We start from the raw sequence: 19,637 nt of genomic DNA on the forward strand, positions 1-19,637 counted from the left end.
TTAAAAAATAAGTGGAATAAACATAGCTGTTTTTTTCTTTCCATAAAGGCATTTAAATCACTGAAGTAGAATCCTTTGACAAAATCATAGCCAGCAATCAAAAGGAATGGAAGCTAAGCAAACAACAGCCAGTTCTCGATTCATTACCAACTTAGCCAATGGATGCCCATGAAGAAAATGACCTCTTTTCAAATGCACAATATAATGAGCACTAAATTCTCTCATCGTGAATGCTCTTGTCATATTCCCTCCATTATTTCCAGCAAATGAGTACACATATTGTGCACCACATCCCAATAACCTTACTCAGTAATAACAGAGATGAAGACTATGGCATTTTTGTATTGTGATTTGTGATCTCTGGGCAAATAAATAGTAATAATAATAATTACTATTTTCCACTCAGGACTTATTTCAGACTAGTTTCGATCTACTACATCTTTTTAAAATGCACACAATCCTACTAAATAAAAGACTATGGTTTAGACCTCATATTCTCACACCCTAAAAAACACCTTAGAACTACCCAAGGTTCCAAATAACAGCGCATCCATTCAATTCCAAGTCCTTCGCCCCATTACCCACTAATGCTGTAAAAGAATCCCTATAAGCCTCTTCCAAATCTACACCTCCAAATATTCACAGTATTCTTATTTTTCCCTAGAATTTCAGCATCATCACAATGTAATATTACCTTTTTATTTTCAAATTTCATGTTTCTCAGAAATTATGAAAATCAACAAAAGGAACACCATTCACAACTAATTTTTAATGGCACTGTGATCATAAATAAATGCCAACATATCATATACAACTGGTACATAAACATGACAAATGGATTAACAGAAAATAAGAAGTTTAGCTTGCCCATGTAGAGATGAAAATTGTTTTCCTCAGAAAGAGTAGGAAATGCACATAGGGTCGCCTCATACTTGGCACCATTTGAACATTCTTACACTAAGTGTTCATAGTAGTAGTATTTAGGGGAGGCGACCGACAGTAGTAGTTTTGAGGGGAGGCGACCGACAGCTAAGGTCATTTGCGCCATAGGGGAAGGACAGGAAAGGATGAAGGGTGGAGAGAAACCCGGCGTCGGCATTAGCCTACTCTTTACGAAAGGCGCCAAGGGGTCCGTGGCTTAACGTCCCATCCGACGGACGGCGTACTCACTCAAAGTGCCCTCCACAAAGCACCTCAAGTAGGGATCGAGATACCTCTGAAAAATATTCAACACCGCCGGGATTTGAACCCGCGCCCTCAGGGTGGGAAGCCAGTACGTTAGCCCCCGCACCATCTCGATCCCCGCGACCGACAGCTGAGGTCATTTGCCCCATAGGGGATCGACAGGAAAGGATGAAGGGTGGGGAGAAACCTGGCGTCGGCATTAGCCTACTCTTAAGAAAGGCGCCAAGGGGTCCACAGCGCTAAGTCCCATCCGACGGACGGCGTACTCACTCAAAGTGCCCTTCACAGAGCACCTCAAGTAGGGATCCAGACAAAAAGAATTTTACGCATAAAAAATTAAAATTGATTTCTTAAGCTAGGGAGAAAATTAGAATTTCAAGCATTTATCATGCACATGGTTATTTTATTTCAAATACAGTATACTCTTGCTAAACTGTGGGATAATGGATGAATGCTGAAACAAATGAAAATCAAAAAAGTACAGATAACCAAACTAAGCAGAAATTACGGTAGTGAAATACATTCAGAGACTTTTTCTTCATTCCTTGTGATTCATTTGCATTTTTAGTAATGGAAATTAAAATTTTCCATTTTTTGGCAATTAGTGTACAAGGGTAGAATTATTTTCAGATGAACCTGGAATTATGTGTCATCAAATGAATGGCATTTGACAAATAATGACATAGGATTCCCGACACGGATATTCATCGCATGACACCAATCAAATAAATGCAGTGCAGATAGTTAATGACTTATTTGTTGCATAGAAAATTATGTATTTTCACACTTTAAAGGAGAATATGGAATTCTCAGGGCTGGTGAACGCAGGGGGAACCATTAAGGGAAAGCATGGATAGTAGAAAACTGTTTGAATAAAAACATTGAACTCTATTGACTCCTTTATATTTTTTTAAGAAATTCTAGGTATTTCACGCTCGTATTTTTTGATGAAGTATACTAAGTTTCAAAGCTTTTCTTTATCTTTACGAATGTCATTTTACTAAAAATGTTAGGTCCTAGGAAGAGAACAGGTCAGATAATTGACAAAACGGACAATGGAGAGGGTGCCACACAACTCTATCCCTATCGTGAACAATGCTCATTCCACCGACAAACAGCCAAGCACAAACACAATTATGCGCATGTAAAATATACCCTAGATCTCATGCCATCAATTTCCTTTCCAGTTGCCCCTCGAGGCCTGCTTCAACCACGTCAAACTGACCTGCTGCAAGAGGTCATCCGTATCCAGTTGCAACTTGCGCTTGCGTCCTTTCTTGCCTGGAGGCAGGGGCGTCCCGGGGGGGATAAGGTTCCCATCCAAGAGGTTGCTAAAACCGTCCACATCTGCCCCGCCCACAGGTGCGCCATCTCCTCTCACTTGCTCCAGCGGAATCTGCTCCCGCTCCTCATCTCCCATCATGCCAAAATCCTCATTGTCCGCAGCACGGCTGGTCAGGTGCCGCTGGTAATTCTGTGATGAGGAATGCCATTTCCACATTGAAAACCAAGAGTGCCGCTAGAACTCACAAAGATCATCAGATTAAAATAATATGGATGTGCATTCTTACTTCCATGACCCAATTGTGGACGAGTAAAATGCATTGGGGATTGCAACCGCTGATTCTACATGTTTACGTAGAGTCAGCATCAGAACTGTTACAGTGATGACTATACAACATTCTCAATAGGAGTGTCTTATATTCTATGCCGTATGTTCTCTAGTTGGCTGGGAATAAGTCATACCATTAGCAATGCCACAGTCAAAGTGATCACCAGAGCAGAGAACCTTAGGCAGGAAACATGATGTCAAAGAAGCAAGCACAGGATGGGTTCTCATTCCCATGACTGAGATTGATTTTTCTTTCTCCTTTATGAGTCTTCACCCTGCCTGATTCCTCTTTACTTACTCCTGTCCTTCCACATTTATAGGAATAGCACACACTTATTTTACAGACACCTTCAATGGTAAAAGGATTGAGTATTTGGAAATTAATCTAGAGTGAAAGAAGAATACTGGGTATTTTCCGTACATTTTTTAATCTTGGGGCCTAGGGTTCATCACGGTAAATTTGTACATTTCATTCTTGTTCTGAATATGGGGAAGGGGGCATGGAATTTAAAGCCTTTTTGACCACCCTTGGTAATTGGATGGTTGGAGGCATTACTTTGTGAAAGTGATTCATTGTGAAAAAGACACATTGCTTTGTATGCCATACAGAGAGAGCGGGAGGGATGAGGTCCCGGTAAGGAGGACGAGGGAAAAAGAGAAATCACCCTCTCATTATCCAAGGTAATTCTTATTCAGTGAGTGGTCCTGTTTCCAATTATTAGTGGGTTCTGCATGGACCTTACATTAATAGTAATGGACTATACATTAATCTGGGATTTTTGAGTTCTTAGAACCAACACATCAGGTTCTCTGAGGAGAAAGAGCTCAAGCAAGTCCCTTAATTTTTTAGGCAAAACTATCAAAAAATAATCAGTAACTGGACCTCTCATTTTCAGAAAAGATACCTGCATGGAGCACATTATTCACTTCATGTCAAGACACAATTTTCCCCAAAAATTATTGGCGTTCAACTCTTTGATTTTTTGATGAGTATCCCCATGTCTCCACAAAACACTCAAAAACAGCCTCAAATAATAAATATGATAGCTGAAGTAAGATCTGTTGAAAAAAGATGATAGCTGTAAATAACGCTCCCACTTAGTTCAAATACTGTATCAGAATGAATTACAAAAAATAGCAGTGGCATCTATATTTTCCTCTACTCGCAAGAAGGATATAACCAATTGAAAATAATTCACTTACTAGAAAATTTGCCCCTAAGGATGGCCAAAACCTTTTCAAGTAACAAGATAAAACCAGCCTTCAATAATAAAGGCAAATTATAGAATCTTTTGTCCGACAGCAAGAACAAAATTACCATCATGGAAGGGAATGGAGTGTATAAGCTGCACTGTAAGTGCTCTGCCTCTTACAGCGGACAAACGCAATGGAAATTCCAAGATAAGAGGGAAGGAATATTACACCTATTTCGAAAACAGAAATCATTCCTCCCATTTCGCCAAGCACCGACAGCTGGACAATGACCACACAAGTGGCTCTGATCCTGAGATCGTACGTTTGGAGAAGAAGGGTTTTAGATTAGATGCCTTGGAACAATTGGGCAATTCCAGGTAACACTCATTGTAAGAGTATATTGGCTGTTGACTTTATGTATTCCTCCCACTCCCTTCCCTTCCCTTCACCTCCCCCTCCCCAACCACCTCTCTTCCCCCTCCCCATACACACACACACACCACTACATCCCCTTCTCTTTGTTTAGTACCTAAAGCAACGTGTCTTCTGTGCTGCACCTGAAGATGACTCTCCAAGTCGAAACCTAGGTTAAGCTTAACAGAAAATAACCGACTATGGATTAAATTTGACTTATATGAAATATGTGGAAGAAGAGAGCATTTCCTTTTTCAGCACCCTTTGGATATGGGGTGGGTGTCACCGGGGAGTTATGTCATATTATCACAATTGATTAAATGAAACATATTACTAAACAATTGTTTCACTTAACGAGAAATATTCCAGAATGAATTATGCTCATCGTACAAGGTTTCACTGTATTATTGCCTCTAAAAAAATAATCACTTCGCCATAGTACCCCAAAAAGTTTTCAGGAAGACATTCACGAGATAAACTAAGGATATGAAAAAATTTACAAAAATATATTTCATGTTCAGATAAAAAATAAAGTTATTTTGAGAAAAAACAAGTAATTATGGGTTGACAAATAAGTTACGATGAGGCCAAAACATCTGCTCTCAGAATCTCTATGATACCCCTCCCCTGTAGTACATATTCTAAAAGTAGAGACTGAGGACTTTAATTAAATGTATGGTAAGTATTGTCATGGACGTGAATGAAATGTATCGCAGAAAAGTACATCCTGTGCACAACTCTAACCAAAAAGAAAATAGCACACAGCGAGGAAAGGGCATACATCCAGCAATGGTGGAGACTGCAGCTCACCTTGAAGAGAGCACGTGCTGGGATGGGTCGTCCCGGCAGGGCATATAGTTTCTCCACACCACCTGTCTCCTTCCAGTGCATGAGGCGCTTGGTGGGTGGTGCCAGGTCCAGGGTGGTCACTATGTCACTAGTGTCAGACAACTGTGCCTTCATTTCCTCCCCACTGATGTTCTTCACTTCATCAACAATGAGCTTGCGCTTGCGTTTAGTCTTGGTGAAACCTGTAAAAATATTAACATAAGAGTTTAACTAGAGGTAGGATTTTAATTTTAGAAGCCCTCAGAACTGAGAAAAATCTAGACACAGTATTACAGCAACGTGTGCGTTCTGATGAGCCCCTAGCTATGCTGGTGGGAGTAAATAAGAATTGCTCCAGGTAGTGTTGCCTATGCCAGATAGGTCGAATGTTAGAAGCTGGACAAAAGGTAGTCCACGCAGCGTCTGTTCCTCGGTGAGGCAGCTGCAAATGCATCTGACCCCAGTGGGGCGGCCATTGAGTGATGGTGTCATGTTAAAAACACTATTGAAAAAGGCAACGGGAAACCAACTCAAATCATTCCTAACCATATTATCATGGGCAGTATAAAATGAGAATAAGTCCGGGCAACTTTGGGATTCAGCCCAATCGGCCATGCCTCGTGCCCGGCAGGGCTTCCGCGGTCGTCATCCCTTGCTAGGGAAAACCAACAGCAGCATGGCAGAAGATGCAGGAGAAGACCAAATTAAATAGAATAGGAACTTGGAATGTTAGGACAATGTTAAGGACAGGAAAATTAGAGAATATTAAGTGAGAGATGGAAAGAGGAAATTTATATACATAGTTATTTTTGGTCTATGCAAGGTGAGACGGAAGGATAGCGGGGATTACTGGAGTGATAGTTATAGAATAATATAAATGGCGGGGTCGAGAGCCAAGAAGGGATTACCATAATATTTAATAAAGAGGTAGGAAGAAGTGTAGTCAACATAGAACAAGCAACGGGTAGAATATTACTGGGAGAGATAATAACAGAACTGATAAACTTGGTCATTGTTCAGGTATACATGCCAACGAACAATCATGAGGAGGGAGAAGTCAATACTATTTACAATTACTTAAGAGGATAAAATAAGGTGTGTTCCTGCAGGGAAACATTTGATAGTGATGGGGGATTGGAATGCAACGGTAGGTGAAGGTTGAGATGGTGATGAGGTGGGGGACTAACATTGCGGTGCGAGGAAGGACACAGGGAGGAAGCAATTAAATTCTCTGGGAGACAAGTGTTATTCATCACCAACACTAGGTTTAGACACCACAAAAGGCATAGATATCCATGGAAAATCCCAGGTGACTCAGAAAGGCATCAGTTAGATTATATTATGGTTAGGTTAAGATCAAGGAACAGCGTGATTAATGCACAGTGTCTTGGGAGCAGATCAGATCACAATTTAGTAAATATTATGTGTATTGCACAATTAAAAAAGATAAAGCAGGAAAGGTGATTCCGGAAATGGAACGTAGCAGCATTAACTGAATTGAAAGGGAAGGGGTATCAGCGGGCTGTAGAGGAAATCATGACTGAGGAGATGCAGCTGGGTACCAGAAAGAAATAAATAGGGATACATAAAAACAGGATATCAAAAACCTCAAACGTAACTGATAAAACTGTTAATAGGAAAAAGACAAGAAAACCGTGAAAGGAAAGAAAACAAACACAGAGTTATGGAGGAGGAAATGTAAAGAGATGAATTATTTACTGATGCAGGCAACAAATAAAGCAAAAGAAGCATGGTGGAAAATGCAGCCCAATGATATGGGAAGGCTAGAGAGGAAGGCTGAAATTGGAGTGCTTTACATGAAGGTTAAAACCATATTAGGAATTAAGAAGGAAAAATCATTGCAAACAATCACAGATAAGTCAAGAAAATATCATTTGAACCAGAAAATATCCAAGAAAGTTGGAAGGGCTGTGTAGAAAAACTGAGTGGCAAAGAAATCAGGGCAGTGAGATTAGTCATATTGAGAGAATATGACCTAGCTAAGGATAGCTTAAGCCAAAGCTTACTCAATGGCAAGATAGAAAGGTCGTTGAGGGAATCAAAATCAAATTAGGCAATGGAGGAATACAACATGCCAGCGGAACTATTTAAAGGTTTAGGAAAAGATGGGAGGACAGGTTTTATGAGCTCTTAGCATTAATGGAAAAGGCTATTGGCTGGTAGATTCTGTCAGATGAGTGCCAGTTCCATCCCAAAAAGGGGAAGGCAACGGTGCATGAGGAATATTAAATAATAAGTTAAATTTTGCATGCAGAAAAGTGGTATCCAGCATCATCAATAAGAGAGGTAGGTAAAGGATTGGTTAAAGGACGATGAGTTTGATTTGAGAAAAGGAGGAGGAAAGGGTAATACCACATCATTAATGAGGTCACCAACAGAGATGAATAGAGAATATAATCAGGCAATAGGAATAAACTGGAGGGATAGGAGACTTATCCACAACCAATACATGGCTCCTACACCTCAGGCACGAGTGGCGGAGTGAGAGTCCAGATGGGCAGTGTTAGAAAGAGGAGTAAGGCCGGGTTGTTCACTAACACCTGCACAGTTCATCAATTATATAAAGGAAATGGTTAAGAGACATGGAAAAAATTGGAAATCAGAATGAAAGCTGGTGGGAATTAATAAAATCAGTTAGGTTTGCAATCGATCTAGCTATAGTTTGTCAGTCAGCCCAGGGGTGGCCAATGTTTCTGAGTGATATGGAAATTCAGTACGATATACATGAAATGAAAATAAATTAAGGTTGTGTTGTTTTTGAGAAGGAGGAAAGATTAATTAAACATTAAAAGTGGATATCGTGAACAGTAGGAACAGCTAGGTAAGCTGAAGAGAAGGTAGCGGGGACATATGGAGAAGAATTTTGTTAGACAGAGAATCTTTCACAAGGTGGAGAGGAGGGAATTGTGAGGAGAAGTTAGATGGAGACAGGAAAGATGGCTGCCAAGCATATTAATTGGCAATGGGATGTTGGACGGATTGAAGGGCTGAAGGTAGTAAGAAGAGATGAAGAGGGGTCCAGTGTAAAGTTGCATGTCGGGTTGTGTTTTGCTAAGAGAGATAAGGGAATTGTCGCTGTGTCATTTGGTAGCTTCTGTAGATGTAAAACGTACCTCAACCAATAGATTAAAGATAATAAAATAATTACAGCATAAATGCAGGTTGCAGACATTTTTCCATCATGCCAAGACTCAATGAGATAATTTTTCCACTTTCAGGGATATTTCCTTGGCTGAGCCACTGAAATGATGGGTCCATGTTTTTTCTTTACTTTTGTTGATTTGTAACCACTATGATTTATTTGTGGCCATCAGCACAATGCCATCCATGAGCTCAAGGCTGCATGATGAAGCACGAATAATAAAAAAAACATGGATAAATGAAATAGGTGAAATATATCGTCATGATATAAATACAGAGACTGTTCTTGTTCACTCCTTGTGATTACTTAGTTTTTTAGCAACAGGAAATTTTTTTCCATTTCTCATCCATTTTTGTAGAAGTATGGAATTACAGTTTTACAAGAACACAAAACTACTGATCAAGTGACAATAGCAGAATGTATTTTAATAAAGCTAAATCACAAGGCAGGAAAAAATAAAGGCCTGGCAAAGGATGAATCTTAAAAGAAGGCCTTTGGTATGGATTCATATTCATCATATTAATAAATTAAAGCAGGGAAGATTGTTAATTACTTATTTGCAGCCTAGTACAGTGGAACCTTGTAATTTGCACATAATCCGTAAAGCAACCTTTCTCGTAAAATGAAGCACTCATTTAGTGGATCATTATTTTCCATATAAAGTAATGGAAAATATGACAATGCATTCCATGCCGAAAAAATAAATTTCAATACCTAGGCCAATGAATGTGAGTGAAAAGGTATTGGAAATGCATGGGTAGTACAACAATGTATACGGTTAAACATTGGATATAATAGACAACTTTTGATTTTGTCCTAAAAATTAAAACCTTTTAGAAAGAAGAGGTATTTCAAATTCGTTTCAAAAGGATACGGAAGTTTAAAAGCATTCCATTACCTTCACTGTATTCTGTAATTGTTATTTTGAGATGCTGGGAAGAGAGAATAGCACAGATAATCCGCAATACAGATAATGGAGAGTTTACTGTAGTTATTTTGTAAAGGCTTTTAAGAACTCATTAAATCACGATTCCACCCTATGTACAAAGATACAATTATTGCAGCTATTCTTATATAAGTGTATCACACGAATGCAATGAAGCATCGGCATATATCACAACATTGAATGATTGCTAGGAATGCGAAATTGCATCAATATTAAGTCCACTTCCTCCAATTTATTCCCTTCCAAATCAACATTCAACTTAGCCCTGAAACTTTGTTAGAATCAGAAATTTGGTGTCCATTTTTACGGATTTAATTTTCATTCCATTCCCTTCGCATCAATTCCATAATGTAACAGAACTACACTTGCCATGGGCCTCACAAACATTTCTCTCAAAATACCAAAACTGCCTGGTTCCCCTTGCAAGTGAAGCAGAACACTAACCTTTGAGTGCCGATGCATCGACAGGTGCCAATGCAAATGTTTCTTCTTCGTTGTGCAGCAGGGTTGTCTGGTCCATTGGAAGTGCAGCAGCCACTGCATTCTGCTCCTCCCCCTTTAGTTCCTCGGCTAACCCATCAGGGCCCATGTCCACCGGCTCCATCGGCTGCTGCGATGACGGAACCAGTGGGTCTGACACCGTGGTTATTTCATCCCCATCCACACCCAACTGCGTGGGATCCTCATGCATTGGCGTGGAGCTGGGTGGGGTCTTACCAGCGTCTACCACCTGAGAAACAGGTGTGCCTGGGCGAGAGTCGCCATCGCTGCAATTGGAGTGATACTCATTACTAGACAAGATTAAGACACTCCATGTTTCACATTCACTATAAAAATAGAAGAAAATGAACTTCAAGTTAACTAACTTTAACCCTATTAGTGTGGTGGGCCCGTTATCAGCTTAAACATAGGCTATTGTTTAAATAGATTTAATTTATTGAATTTTTATTGTTTTTCGAGTATTGTTTCTTTTATCATTAATATAATTCCTCAGCTTTATATAATTGTTTTTTAAGTTTGATTTTCTATTTTTAATATTTCTCTTAAGATATAGATCTTACTGTAATCTTTACCCTGAATGTTTGCAAGTGGGGAAGCTCATTCCAATGGTATGTTCATTTCTTTCGCTGAGTGGTCTTTGAAACCCTGCTGAAAAACAAATGTTTAATTCTGCACACATTTGAATGCTTCAGGATGAATCTGTTTTGATACAGACTGCTAAGACTAAGGCGATATAACTTCAGTGAAAGCATTACTCCTCGTGAATTCAAGATGGCGACTTCCGATAATAACTGTGATACTTGTTCCAAAAACATTCCTGAAAACCAGCTATATTTGGAATGTGGATTCGGCTGCTAGTCATTTTTCCATTACGGATGTGTTGGTCTAACGGAATCAGTGGCGAATTCCATAGCTAACAACTCGCAATTACTCTATCGATGTGAAAAGTGTTTGTTTGGTCCATGTGACGCAATTAAATAAATCGAGTTTAAACAAGACGAAGTCCTGCATATAGTTAAAGATCTACAGGTCAAGCTAATGGACTGTTTGAATTTGATAAATAACCAGTCAAAGGAAATTGCCATTCTAAAAATGTGTCCACTGAAAACGCACGAGAAACCGAGGGAAATACCGGGTGACGTCAAAATATCGATCACCAACTCATTGGAAAGTGAGCCATTGCAACATCCTGAAAAAACTGTGAAAGAGAGGAAAAGTAACATGGAACGTTTTAATTACTCTCAAGCCGTAGCTACTGATAGTGATACTAATAATAAAGAGCGTGCTCCTAAGGTGGCCCTGCCGTACTCTTCCGTTGCTCGCAAAGGAAATTTACAGCCACCACCTGTGGAACCGCATGCCACTACATGCAACATGAGGGAAGAAGACGATGAGGGCTACACCATGGTCTCAAATAAGCGGAAACCTCAGCCAAAGCCGATTGTGGGGACGTCAAACTTGGACAGTGATTTAGTCGGGCTGCCAAAAATGGTCCACATTCGCCGCTTGGCGATTCAAAGAAGACACGACAATCGAAGCAGTTAAAAAGTATGCATCAAGCAAAATACCTGGCAAGTACTTTGAGAACGAGCAGCTGAAGGTAACTAGAGGCACCTATACCTCTTAACTGCTTACCAAATAATGATGGAATAATATCAGTGTTGTATGCTGATGACACTAATGTAATAATATCAACACAAACATATCCCAGCCTTGTGGAAAAATCTAAGTCTGTCACGCTTGCAATAAACAAGTGGTGTACAGACAACCTTCTAGACTTAAATGTAAATAAAAGTAAAATAGTATACTTCACATGCAATAAGAACGTGCCAGATGATCTGCGGGTAAAAATCAATGACCAATCGAGCATACAACAGAATGTAAATTCCTAGGTATCTCTCTATGTGCAAATATTTCTTGGGATACTCATGTAAAAGCCCTTCAACAAAAAGCTCAGTTCAACTTGCTACTTATTAAGACACCTGTATGAAAATACATGTAAAACTGTACTACTCAATTTGTACTATGGGGAAATTTATTCAAATATAACCTACAGTATAATATTATGGGGATCAGCTGCTATTTCTCAAACCATCTTTAAAATGCAAAAGAAAGCTATTAGAATCATCACCAGGAAACCTCACAATGCTCCATCAAGGCCTATTTTCCGTGAATTAAATTTGCTACCACTCCCGTGCATCTACATTATGTTTTTAATTCTATATATAAAAAATAACATTGGCAACTATTCTCTTAACTCTGCCTATCATCATCATTACACCAGAGGCAGGAATGACATCCATTATGGGAATATAAGAACTAAAGCATTGAAATTAGGACCCGATGAAATGGGCATCAGATTATATAACAAACCACCCAAAGGTATCAAGGATACAAAGGGAACTGCTGCATTCAGGCATACATTAAAAAGATATCTACAGCGCAATATGTTCTACTCGGTTGACTAATATCTCAACAATATTCCTGATCAGTAAGTTCATACTTTTAGTTTCTAGCACTGGTCACGGTCTGATTCATGTTAATGATCGATGATTTTTCTGAATTTGATATTGGATGTGCATGTTACAGCCACTGTTCATGGGTTTGTAACAAACATTTATGTAACTATGAGCATCATTTCTTTCATGTATCTTAACTGAGCCTGTGTCTTTGCTCCTCTTTGATGTGCCTTATATCATGTACATACACACCCACCTGGTTTTTTGTATTATGATCTATGGGCAAATAAAAAGTAATAATAATAATAATTACTATGCAAAAATATCGTTTCCCTTGCATTCGGTCCTGAGAAAGCATTTGGGCTCATTGTAATGTGATGCCATTATGAGTGCTTCTCTATCTGATAGGGCTTGTTTCTATCACTGCCTTGAAATGGCAAGTACGTTGCAGGTAGTACACGAAGAACACTCTTCTCTTTTGGCTTTGGGTTTCAGGCTGTTTTTCCCTTGCAAGCATGCGGTTGGTTCAAGCACGGTTTCAAGACAATACGTACATTTTTATTTTTTCTTTCAACATATATAAAGAAAATATTCTAACAACAATGATGACAAGGCATTAATACACTACAAGCAACATTAAATCTCAATGGAATGCCTTGGGTAGACAGAGTGTTTTATATATCTCCTTGTGTAAGTAGATCAAATGCCAAACTGGAGCATATTCCAGGTAAAAAAGAACAGAATTTTTTACAAAATGTAACTTCGTAGAAGCAGACAGAAAGTTATGCAACTCAAAAGTAATTCTTTATTTTTTTAAATAATGTTCTCCAAATTTTTGGTTACTTTTAATTACATAAATTAGATTTATCATAAGAAAACGTTACAAAAAAAGTATTACTATTGTTTCTTGAAATAAATTTTTACTGCTAAAAAACTTGTTCCTAGTAAGTAGACTTAAACAATTAAAATTCCTTTGTACGACAATGTCAAATTAGTTCCTAAACGTTACCTAATTTAGTCACTTTACAATGAAAAAGAAACTGCATTGGGATAGCTTTAAAAATGTATTTACCCATTGGGACAGCTTTAAAAATATTTTTACCCTCAGATGATACATTTGATTAAATTACTTAGATGCTTCAAAGAGAGCGAAAAGAACATCTACATAATGGGTACATATGACAGGTACACGTATCAGCAGAGGATAATGCATTGCCCAACCACAAGACAATGAACGGCCGCCACATGCTGCAATTTTGCACAATTGCAAGCAGCAATTTGATAGTCAAACCCAATCAGAAACTTCATGAGCCTTAAGAAAGTGTCAAGTCCAGAGGAAAAGGCTAAATGTGATGTGGAGTTCATGGGAAACTTCATCCTATGCATATTAGGCATCGTCCTAATAAGACTATGTCTGCCATAAATTTATTTGATGATAATTCTGAGTCGCACTTTTACAAAAACAAATGTCTCTAGACAACTTCCTCGTAAAAAGGAATTAGGTTTGTTAGTATCAGCAATAGGTTCCTGAATAATAAAAGAGTATTGAACCTGGCTTTATCGTATCAAAACTACACTGAATCAAATATGATTTTATTTTGAAGTTGGACAACAGATTGCACAAGTTGAACGGTGTGGTAAGTCCGACTTTCGAGTCAATGTGTCACGTGTTCTTCAATTACTCAGTAATAATTTTACCGTGCTTGAAAATGAAAGATAGGCAAAAAAAAACTTTTCAATCGAGGACAAAATAAAAATTCTAAATTTCTCCTTTCCCTTCAATTTACAATTTTTTCCTGATGACTCTAGAAAAGTGTAAATATGGAGTTCTGTTGTGATTGCTTGGAAACGATAACATACTTCATTAAATAAATATTGTCAATAGTGTTTGATGCTTCTTTTCAAATTTTTGACCTATCTGCACCTTTTATCGTTTATCCTTCGTATTTTATAACTCCGAGAAATGTCTATTCTCCCTTAAGGCGCGCAAATAAATAATTATGCATAAACAATACATCTTCATTATTTAATCAGTATCATGCGACTAATATGAATCTCTATCACCAATCCTTTATGAATATTCATCTTTCGCAAATCATTTTCTTGGCTGGCTATGGATATGCTTGAGAGTTCTGAAAACACATTGTGCTATTTATTTGAAGAGTTCTTTATCGTGTAAAACTATAATTCCACCCTTATATAAATGGCAGAAAAAGCAGGAGAAAAAGTGGACTTTCAATTGCATCAAAATTAATCACAAAAAATCAAAAAGATGGGTCCATTTGTTTCTTATTCTTACTCACTTGTTTTTTAAAATTATTGTGATTAATAAGAATTGAACTTACAAACATAATTAAGGACACACATTAATGAAACCAAAAAATCAATGTTTATATTCCTCCTTTAAGCTCATATATTATCCATTTGCTAGAAAAAAGGGCACCACCTTGCTGCAGGTCAAATGACGTACATTGGAGGATATTTCAATATTAAATAGTGTATGTCACAGGATAAGATTATGCACATTATTATATATATTATTGGGATGCAAAAAATTTAGAGGCTCAATAAAAATGCAATAAATTAAGGGAAAAAGTAGATTGGGGGGGGAGGGGAGAAAGGCATGAAAATCAGCTTCCACCATGCATTTATGAAAAAGTGGCTCATTTATCAGCATATAAAAAACTTATTTCTGCAAAACAAGAATAAATGTGTCCCCAGCTATCCCAGATGTAAAATTGAGATTCGACAGTGGGTGCAAGTTCTTACCTCGCCCCTCCAACAGAGGGAGGGCCGCCAAACTGGTCACCTCCCATGTCATCCTCATCATCCGTGTCATGGGCGGATGCGGCCCCCTTCTCAGCCATCCCGGCACCCACCTTAACTCCATCCACACCAAGGTCATCACCATCGCCACAAACCTTCTCTCCTAGTGCCACCTCGCCAACGGTGATGGAGCTGGTCTCCACGGGGGGCACTTCGCCCATCGGAGCATCGTCAAACAGTCCACCCTCAAACAGGCCACCATCTGCCAAACAGAACAGAGAGACGTCGTGTCCATCAAACTCCACCTTTGAGCAAACATGCACGCCTCACATCGCACTAAGGGTGGAAGCTTCTATTCCTCAGAAGAGAACAATTTCAGGGAGGCAGCCAAGTACAGGGTATCTACGCCCAAACACCCAAAAGTCTACTATGCTTTTCCAACCAAGTTTCACTTGTACAGGAAATGTTTTTAAATGTGATATTTGACAGGCTGGGTTAGTTCAACATCACTCAATAACATTTTATGTGAATAAACACAAAGAAACTAAGAAAAAATAAAGATCCTCGATGCTTTCAACAAGGAAATGGAATCATATTCTGTGGATTAATATATTCAAGCTAATTTGAATTCCTTAGCTGAATGCCTGAACACCCTACCCCTCTTCCTCTCTTCCCCCACCAGAGCTCAAATCCTAGCTGGACTGATAATACCATCAATCATACTTTCTCCTCGTGACAAAATTCCACAAAACTAGTGCATCCTTCTGCTTCAACTTAATTAACACTTTCTCCGACAAATCGAATTAGTGCACAGGCAATGTAGCTAAGCAAAACTGCTCTTTACTCTTTCCTTACACTTTTCTGCGAGTCATGAGCGCATGAGAAGGTAAAAAATGAAAGAATACCAATTACCAATAATATCCTGTCCAAGGTTCCCTCCAAAGCCATCATCCCGGATGGGGGCGTCGATTTCAAGGGAAGATGTGGATGCCTCCGGGCGCTGTGGGCGTGGGATGAGTGTGATGCCGGCACTGCCACTGGGCCCGGCATGGGCGCTAGGGCCCACGGCCGACGAGGGCCCAGCCACGTCTCCACCTTCCACTCCCCCTCCCCCCTTCCCTCTTCCCACATCCACGCTCTCGCTAAAAAGAAGGTTTGCCTGACGAGGGGGAGATGAAAGGAAGAGGCTGGTCAACAACAAAATAAATGCATATGCAAAGCAGGATGAATTAGCCAATCCAGGGAACGAAAACTGAACAGTAAACCAAAAGTGTCAATTGAAGTATTCCAGCTAAAATGTGGACTTTAAATTAATGAATTCAAAACTTCAAGAACCAAAATTCTATTCACGATAGATGATAAAATATTCTGGACATTGATATTATTGTGCACACCACAGAACATAATACAACTTAGTGATATGCCTAAGTTAACAAAAAATAAACTTTTCATACGCCAATGCTTATGGCCTAGTGTTATGATCTATTTCGGATAACATTTGCAATAATTTATGACCAAATGATTAGCAATTCATAGAAACCTAATTTTAATTATTTGCTTATGGAATGATTACATAAAATTAAGATTACATTAATTACATCTGCAAATTCTAGTTTTGAATCAAGTATTACTATCAAACAAGCACTTCTCATCCCAATAAAGATTATTATACTTGTTGGCTGAACTCACCGGTATCAAATTTCAACAAACAATATGAGGATTCCACTTTAATGCAAGTAACTAGTCAAAACACTTAAGAACTCAGCAGGAGATTAACAATCCATGAAACCTAAAGTCAAAAAAAAGTTTTCCCCCCACAATGTGAAATGAATTTTAACTCTCTATGGAACAACCCTCCTGAGATAGGAACTGTTCTGTTTAAGGAAATCCTTCAACTGAATGAAACATTCAAACCTCTCTTTTAGGAAAATTGAAAAGGTAAACATACATGTAGACATTCTTTTCTTAGATATGATTTGCAAATGGATCAAAATCCAGAATATATTCAGTGGAAACAATCTACCAACCAACTCTCCAAATGGTCAAATACATTTATCATTGATTTACCAAAATTTAGAACTTAAAACTTCACCGAAATAATCTTAGAATTTTGGATCATGTGGTAATACACGCACAGTTTACTCAAATTAAAATATATAGGTGTTAAGTCATTTCAATTTTTAAAACCCCAAAATCAAAGCGTGCTTGCAATAAGCATTTTGATTTAATGATCTTTTAAGACTTGCATATGTAATGCTCCAATCACAGAATATTTATCAATGACTAACAGTTCACACAAGGTGAATCATTTGATCATTTATTGGAGCAATATGATTTTGAAATCTTCAATAACAATTTTTTCATTTAAAGTTAACAGAAAGCTTTTAGGTACTTTTCAAATGTTATCGAGATGCAGTTTGCATGATATTTCGATTACCTCTACCCTACTTCCCCCAACTAAGAGAAAGAATACTATGTCCATAACACACATTTATCAGTAAAACTAATTAGCCATAAGGACCATGCTAAAATGTCTAAGAATGCCAAGTGATTTAATTATATAAATCTTAAAATACATCAAAATGTGAACTGCCATACTACAATTTTCTATATTTATATAATAAAATTACATTTGTTGTTCCTCTGAATGAAATAAAAATAATAGGAGTTTGATTTTTAATTCTTTGTCAGTCCATCAAGTCCTTGTCCATCATTAGAACTGGTTCATCTCTGTACAAGATGTTTTTTCATTACACAATCTTACTTTTTTGGGCCCAAAGGTTTGTTAAAAAAAAAACCATTTCACTGCATATGCCACAAAAACATCTCTTCTCAAATTGATTAATTCCTCTTACTTGAATGACTTCCTGTTTGAGCCATTGAGGTGGAATTTATCAGAATGCAGCATCAACAAAGAAACTTCTAGCTTGATATCTTAGCCCAGAGCTGCTCTATCTCTGATTTATGAGTTTCCTGAATTTAGCCAGCCAAAAAATTGCCGCTGGACTTACTTGTTCAAGAGATGCTTCTCCTTGAGTTGCATCACGCATCAGCTCAGGAGGCTCGGTGTCAAAGCCCATGTCACCAAACCCCTCATCTCCATTGGTAACGAGAGAAATGTTGCCATAATCTTCCCTCATGGTGATTTCCTCAGCCCTTGACTGGTTCATGCTGAACTGCGCTTGTATATCAACATCACTAGAAAATTGGATGAGATTATGTGGTGGAGGCACAAAAACTTCTTACCACAATAATACGTCAGCACTAGGGAAAATGTTCAAACCATTGACTTCAATTGCAAACATTAATCACTTAACTAGCAAGAATGACTGTTGCCTTATCAGCGCAAGATGGTAGGATAAAAAGAAGCATTTGCCATCTTCGCATAAATGATCATCATTATTCATCCATTTATCAACTCAAAATTAAGTGGGTACTGCATATTTCAATTAAATGAGTCCGTAGAAAATGCTCTGACCACTTTTCTCTCTGTATCCTTAACACACATCCAACCTCTTATGCTCGCATAATTGCAAAATAGTCGATGGAATTTAAAATATTCCATCATCTGTAAGTGGTAGCCCAAACCCAAACAACGGCAGTGGAACTTACTTTAATTCTGGCATAGCTGTATCAAAATCGTGAAAAACTTCGGGCAAAGTTATGGCTGTTACGGCGGCTTCACGATTTTCTTCAGGCAAATCAACCATCCCAGGTCTGAATGCCATTTTAATCTTGACAAAAGCCTCATTGCAATCTGCTAGAAGATACTTAGCTTTACGGGAGTAAATACGTACAACTCCCAGCAAGAGATGACCAGACGTTCGCAGAGCCATTTTCACCTGTAAACAAGTATTTTGGTTATAAACGGTCAAAAACGTCAAAGAAGGTTCAAACAATTCTACGTACATTGATTAAGAAAAATACCCAAAAGATACTTAACTACATATTCGCGAACGCTACTCATTGTGTACAAAACAAAATCATTGAAAGTTTAAGGTTACTTGTTTATAAATGCATAAATATATTGCCTACAGCAAACAATCAAACCATCTCTACGTCACACAATTTTAATAATCTGTTTAGGACAAACATTACCCATTGATACATCTAAAATACTCTCTACTGTTTCAACAAATATTTACTTTGACAAGTAAAATAATTATACCATAAGCTGTTGACTTGACAATCAATTCCATTACCAGTCAATTTCACCTAATAATCTTTATTTCACTTACCTTTGGCTGAAGTATCCCATCAACAGACTTCTCTATATTGGTTTCAAACACATGAGCTTTGGTTAATTTTTTATCCCAATGGGCTGCTAACCAAATCCGGGCCAGCGGCCCCTTTTTGGCCAACACGAAATGAGCGTAAAACATTTTGAAGACTATTCAAAGTTAAATAATTAAGAAATGACACACCTGAAAATTAATAATTTGACATGTATATTATTTTGGCACTTTCAATTATTTTCGCCGTGATAAGCATTGTAATAGGATATGAAAGGTTTTTCAAATGATAAATTATTAAAGTAACAACGATTAAAACAACAATCGAGAAACAAAT

At 38.1% G+C, this 19,637-nt stretch overlaps 1 protein-coding gene across 3 annotated transcripts in view; it reads right to left on the bottom strand.

Annotated features, from left to right (window-relative positions):
* Positions 1-19,637, bottom strand: part of vtd (RAD21 cohesin complex component verthandi) — a 49,392-nt gene that overhangs the window by 29,309 nt on the left and 446 nt on the right. For all 3 annotated transcript variants that reach the window (XM_071594767.1, XM_071594768.1, XM_071594769.1), the window contains exons 2-9: positions 19,307-19,492; positions 18,681-18,910; positions 18,080-18,266; positions 15,981-16,227; positions 15,072-15,330; positions 9,787-10,109; positions 5,216-5,436; positions 2,411-2,659 (exon numbers count right to left, since the gene is read on the bottom strand). In XM_071594767.1, the coding sequence (XP_071450868.1) occupies positions 2,411-2,659; positions 5,216-5,436; positions 9,787-10,109; positions 15,072-15,330; positions 15,981-16,227; positions 18,080-18,266; positions 18,681-18,910; positions 19,307-19,450 (1,860 nt within the window). In that variant the 5' untranslated portion in view covers positions 19,451-19,492. The remainder of the gene's footprint in view (positions 1-2,410; positions 2,660-5,215; positions 5,437-9,786; positions 10,110-15,071; positions 15,331-15,980; positions 16,228-18,079; positions 18,267-18,680; positions 18,911-19,306; positions 19,493-19,637) is intronic.

The sequence above is a fragment of the Hetaerina americana genome, unplaced genomic scaffold (genome assembly GCF_022747635.1).
Source record: "Hetaerina americana unplaced genomic scaffold, ioHetAmer1.1.p SCAF_7, whole genome shotgun sequence".
Classification (NCBI taxonomy): domain Eukaryota; kingdom Metazoa; phylum Arthropoda; class Insecta; order Odonata; family Calopterygidae; genus Hetaerina; species Hetaerina americana.